The sequence below is a fragment of the Poecilia reticulata genome, linkage group LG1 (assembly GCF_000633615.1).
Source record: "Poecilia reticulata strain Guanapo linkage group LG1, Guppy_female_1.0+MT, whole genome shotgun sequence".
NCBI lineage: Eukaryota > Metazoa > Chordata > Actinopteri > Cyprinodontiformes > Poeciliidae > Poecilia > Poecilia reticulata.
Window position 1 is genome coordinate 31,218,863 of NC_024331.1, and position 5,173 is coordinate 31,224,035.

At 40.8% G+C, this 5,173-nt stretch overlaps 1 protein-coding gene across 1 annotated transcript in view; it reads left to right on the plus strand.

Annotated features, from left to right (window-relative positions):
- The window catches only part of bnc2 (basonuclin zinc finger protein 2), a 224,415-nt gene continuing 219,242 nt past the window's right edge, over positions 1–5,173 (plus strand). Inside the window, exon 1 of the mRNA XM_008422785.2 lies at positions 1–69. Coding sequence (XP_008421007.1) covers positions 67–69 — 3 coding nt within the window. The 5' untranslated portion in view covers positions 1–66. The remainder of the gene's footprint in view (positions 70–5,173) is intronic.

Below are 5,173 nucleotides of genomic sequence, written 5' to 3' on the forward strand. Positions count from 1 at the left end.
TTTTCAGGACGACAAGTCTCCAAACGTCCCAGGAGCACCGAGGTCTGTCAGATACAACATGCAGCAATGGTAAATATGATTTTTTTTTATGCTCCTCATTTGTGAATTTACTCAAACTAAACTCTGCTGCTGAATGAAATGCGTGAGTTTTAACTTTATTTGGACAAAAGTTAAAAAGATCAGACATAAAACTCACCAGAAAAAGAAACATTTCTCATCTTCATCTGATGACTGGATCTAAGTGAAACTCTTCTGATGTTTTTTGTTTTTCTTTGAAACAACCAGATCTGACAACAGAAGCCTTATTGAGCCATAAAGGCCCTTTTTCTTAACTGAAACAAACTTTTTATGACTTGTAGAGAATTAAAAATTAAAAGCTCTGACGCACAGCTTTAAAAACTGTTAGAGGATTTTGTCTGAACACACTGGCTGTCGTTATGTTATCAGCCATCAGAAAGCTGGTGCACATGTGCCATGTTTGCTGGATGTCATTTCATCTGAACCAGGCCTGAAGCCGCTCTGCCGGCTTCCTTCTCTAAACCTTAAATATTCTGCTTCCTTTGTGATTCAAACAAACCCATTTGCATGAGATCTGAGTTTATTTATGAACGCAAAATCCAAAAGGCATCTTCTCTGTGTTTTGTTGCAGAGAAGAACGTCTGTGTCTTAAATCAGTTCAGGACTCTCCTGAGTTTGGGTTGAACAGTTTGTGAGATGAGCAGACAGAGGGAGGGAAAGTAAAGAAACTGTTACAGAAAATGTGGTGGATAAATGTTGCTGCTTCAAATGCTCTGCAGCCCGTCTGTCAGCGGGACGTTTGAAACATCGGCGTCCATCTCAGAGCCTCGACCTTTTTTCCTCATGCTGCAGCTTCTTGAGTCGCAAGGTGAAATGCAGTTTCAGTCGTCTTCGTTCTGTTGACGTGTGAGTATTTGTGAGTTCAGGAAATAACATTTTTCATCTTCTGAAGGTGACAAAGGTCGAAAAGTAGAGAGTGGTTGAGGTCAGCGGCAGCGGCGACGGAGTCAGGTTAAAGAAAAAGTTAAAGTTGTCAGCGAGGCTGGGTCGTGATTCCTCTGGGTCTGGGAGAATCAGAGGTGTGTGTGTGTGTGTGTGTGTGTGTATGTGTGTGTGTGTGTGTGTGTGTGTGTGTGTGAGCCACTGGCTAGTCGGTTCAATAATCTGGTGGACAGGTAGGCCTGTGACGCCCCCCCCTCCTTAGAGAGGCCCCTAATGAAGAGAAGGGCTGCTTAGTGGTGCTCTGCTCTGACCCCACCAACCTCCACTGTCCCCCCTGCTGGCTCCCTCTGATTACTGCTCACATGGTGAAGCACCCCTTCACTCACACACGCACCCCTTCACTCACACACGCACACACACACACACACACACATGCACACACACACACACACACACACACACACACGCGCACGCACACACACACACACACGCGCACGCACACACGCACACACACACTGTCCTCTACCCCACTCTTTCTCCTTCTAAACTCTCATTAGCTGCGTTTCGATTAAATTTGTGCGAATCTTTGTCTAAAAATCACAATTTTGCTATTTCTGTGTTTCCATTAAATAAGAAATCAAACTAATTGTTCATGCGATAAGTCATTAAAAGTCATATCAGTGACGGATGTAAACAGTTACATTAGATATATTCATAATTCAGTCATGGCGCCAGATCTGATCATCTATCAGCCATGTTTCCTTTAGAAATGCACACAAAACTTCAGTAACACTGCGCAAATGTCGAAAAAACACAATTTTGTAACTGTGATGTTTCTATTAAATAAGAAACACAATTAAAATCCCGTAAATAAGTTTGTTCATAAAAACACGGTGCGCCATCATCCTTCATCTACTTCCTGTTGTCGTCTTTGTGGGTTTGATCATGTGACTCATGTGATGTGAAATCCGTGTTTCTGTTTCTGCTGCAGTTTTCTTAAATAAACCAATTTTGGATCCAGTGAAATAAAAAAATAAAAGACACATTTTGCAGCAAAACCGTTTAACAAAAACTGTGAGGTTTTTCAGAATTGGCATATTTCCATTAAGCAAATCTAGTTTTGTAATTTCAAGTTGTACAATCTTAAGGTAAAAGGAAAAGCAGCTGCTGTCCATCTGTCTGTGTATTACAAATGTCAGTCTTTTCATAGGAATCCTCACTGATATTCTTGTCTTTGCTTTTTCTTTCAAGTCAGATTTTGTCTGTAATATTACTAACATAACCCTCTAGTTTCCTTTGTTACTCTTCAGTCAGAGGCGTCTTCATATTGATCACAAGACTGACTGCTACTGGATGATGTGAGGTAAAGGGGCAGCATTATGTAAAATGTACTCTTTTTTTAGCTTTATATTATGTCATGAAGTTATCCCCTCAACAAAAATATACCTGTAGTGTTGGCAACCATTCAGCCATGCTAAACACCTCGGTGGACCTGGCTCCGCCTTCGAGACGCAGCTCCGCCTCCCCTCAGCTCCTTCAAACTAGCCTGCAGTAATTAGCAAACACCTCGTGGAACTGTTGAGTTCACTACAGGAGCTACTGCTCAGTCCATCGCTGGTAAAAACGTTGCTAAAGGGTTAACAGAGGAGCCATGACTTCCTGAAGGCGGAGTTTCAAAAGGAGGAGGAGCTTCTTAAAGAGACACAGGCCCAATTTCAAGGCATGAAATTACGACATCAAATTTGATATTCACAGCATTTTATAACAACTGAAGGTAATTTGCTATAAAATGGCACCATGTGCCCCTTTAAGATGAAATATAAGACATTGTTATGCCACTTTTAATCATTTCTACAAAAAAACACATATTCATAAACCAAAAACAGATTTCTGCTTAAACTAAACTGTGGAGATTTTGAGCACATTTTCCGTCTCACCTGATGATATCAAGCCGACGTTCCTGCAGTGTTTTAAATTCAACCAGCGGTGGCTCCTCGCCGTAATGATACATCCCAGCTACGCTCTATCAGGAATCTCCTGTGTGGCTGATAGTGTGTCTTGGCAGTGACAGAAAAGGTAATATTTTGAAAGTGGGAGGTGGGGGTAAATGTAGCGGCGTCTCTGTGTGGAAACCTTTGAACACAGCAGCGTAACTCAAACCGTGAACTTTAGAGACCAAGCAGAGACACGATTAAATGTTAAAACAAATTGGATGGCTGGACTTCTAATTTAATATAAAACGTAACTTAGAACAACATACATGTGAGAGAGATAATTACTTTTCTCCTTTTCCTCGCTACACAAAGTATGAAACTGAATCCTCACACACTTACGCTCAAGAAAACATTAGGAAATCTGGTCTCTGTTCATGTGATTCTTAGACAGCCATCAGAAAATGTCATGAATTCAAACCGAGAGGAAGAAAAAATACTGGAGCGAGGAAAAGAAATCAGAATATTTTTAAGAGATGAACATTCTGACTTCCTGAGGCTGTGGAGACACAAGATCATTTGCATTTATAGACAAATACCTGCACAATTATTCAACAGCTCAGCCTTCGCCTGAGTCAGTCAGTTGAAGAAATGGAAAGGATTCTAAATTAGCCTGGATTGAGGCAAGACAGTTTTTGTTACCAGCCATCAGGATCTAAAACTTGGAAAAATGTAAAATGCTGGGCTGTTTTACCAGTTCATAGAGGAGCCATGACGCTAACGCTCAAGTTCAAGCTATGAGCCAATAGCGTCTCAAGTTGCATTTTATCACGACATCCTGAAAAAAATTCCAAAAGCTTTAGCATCAGCCGACACCGATGTTAATCCTAACATATCCAGTATCTCTTTTTCTCACTTTTATCTCTATAGTTCATCACTGCACTTAAACTGCTAAGTTAAATGAAGCGATATGAGACGGTTTTAGTGCAGGCGGTTGAAACAAGTAGAAAATAGGAAGCGATGGCATGAATCCAAGCTGAAGATGTGGCGACCTCAAAGGAAACATCCAGGTAGACGGAAGGAGACAAGAGGACAGGAAACTCAAAACGATTTACATTTAAAACAGAAAACATACCACACTTTGACTGGAGTCAAACTATAAGAAACTTCACCTGCTTAACCAGTGCAGCATCCCGGAGGAGCGGAGCTGGAGATGTAGAAACATCTAAAGAACGCAGAGTATTTCCACTGTGAATGATGAAGCTGCATGTGAGGTAGAAGAGCGGGCGGCTGCCATCTTGATAGGTCGAAACATTTAATCCATCAACCTAAAGTAGGTTTGCAGATGATGAAGTCATTTCATGCTACAATTATGTCCACCAATGAAAACACTTGGAGAAGTAGCATGGCAGTAAATATGGAAAGAGAAAATAAGCATTAGATTAGGGACCACAGCAGCCCGCCAATGCTCGCGAAAAACGCTCATAACTGCATCTTTTAATAGTTCAAACACCAAACATACTTTAACATGCACTAAAATACAGAGTGGAAACAGTTCTGGCGCTAACGCCCAAGCTAACATCTTCAGTCGTCCTCATCTCCGCTCTTGGGGTTCAGCCAATCAGCAGCAATGAAAATGAATGCTGCTTCTGGATTGGTTGGTTGGTAAACAGCAGCCAATAGTGTTTCAAGTTGCATTTTCTTTTAAATACTTTAGAAACTCTGAAAACATTCACAAAGCCCCGCGGTTTTCACAAATAATTAAAGGTAAAGGTAATTTTATTTATGTAGCACATTTTCAGAGCATTTAAGAGCCAAATTCCTCAGAAACGTCTCACTGAAATGTTTCACTGTAATCAAAAACATTTTTATTTCCAGATTTTTTCCTCATTTATGAGAAATTCCATCGTATAAATATGTCCTTTTGTTTTATCCTTCCTTCCTTCCTTCCTCATGTCCTGGCTTGTATCCTCCCTCCTCTTTCACCCTATTGCTCTTCAGTGTGGCCTTCCTTTTCTTTCTTTCTTTCTTTCTTTCTTTCTTTCTTTCTCCTTCTTTCTTTCTTTCTCCTTCTTTCTTTCCTTCTTTCCTTCCTTCCTCTGTTCATTCATTTCTTCACTCCTTCTTTCCTTTTTCCTTCCTTCTGTCCTTCGCTTCTTCCCTCCTTCCTTTCATTCTTCTGTCCTTCATGCCTTCTATTTTTCTTTCCTTCCTTTTTTGTTCCTTCCTTCCTTCCTTCCTTCCTTCCTTCCTTCCTTCCTTCCTTCCTTCCTTCCTTCCTT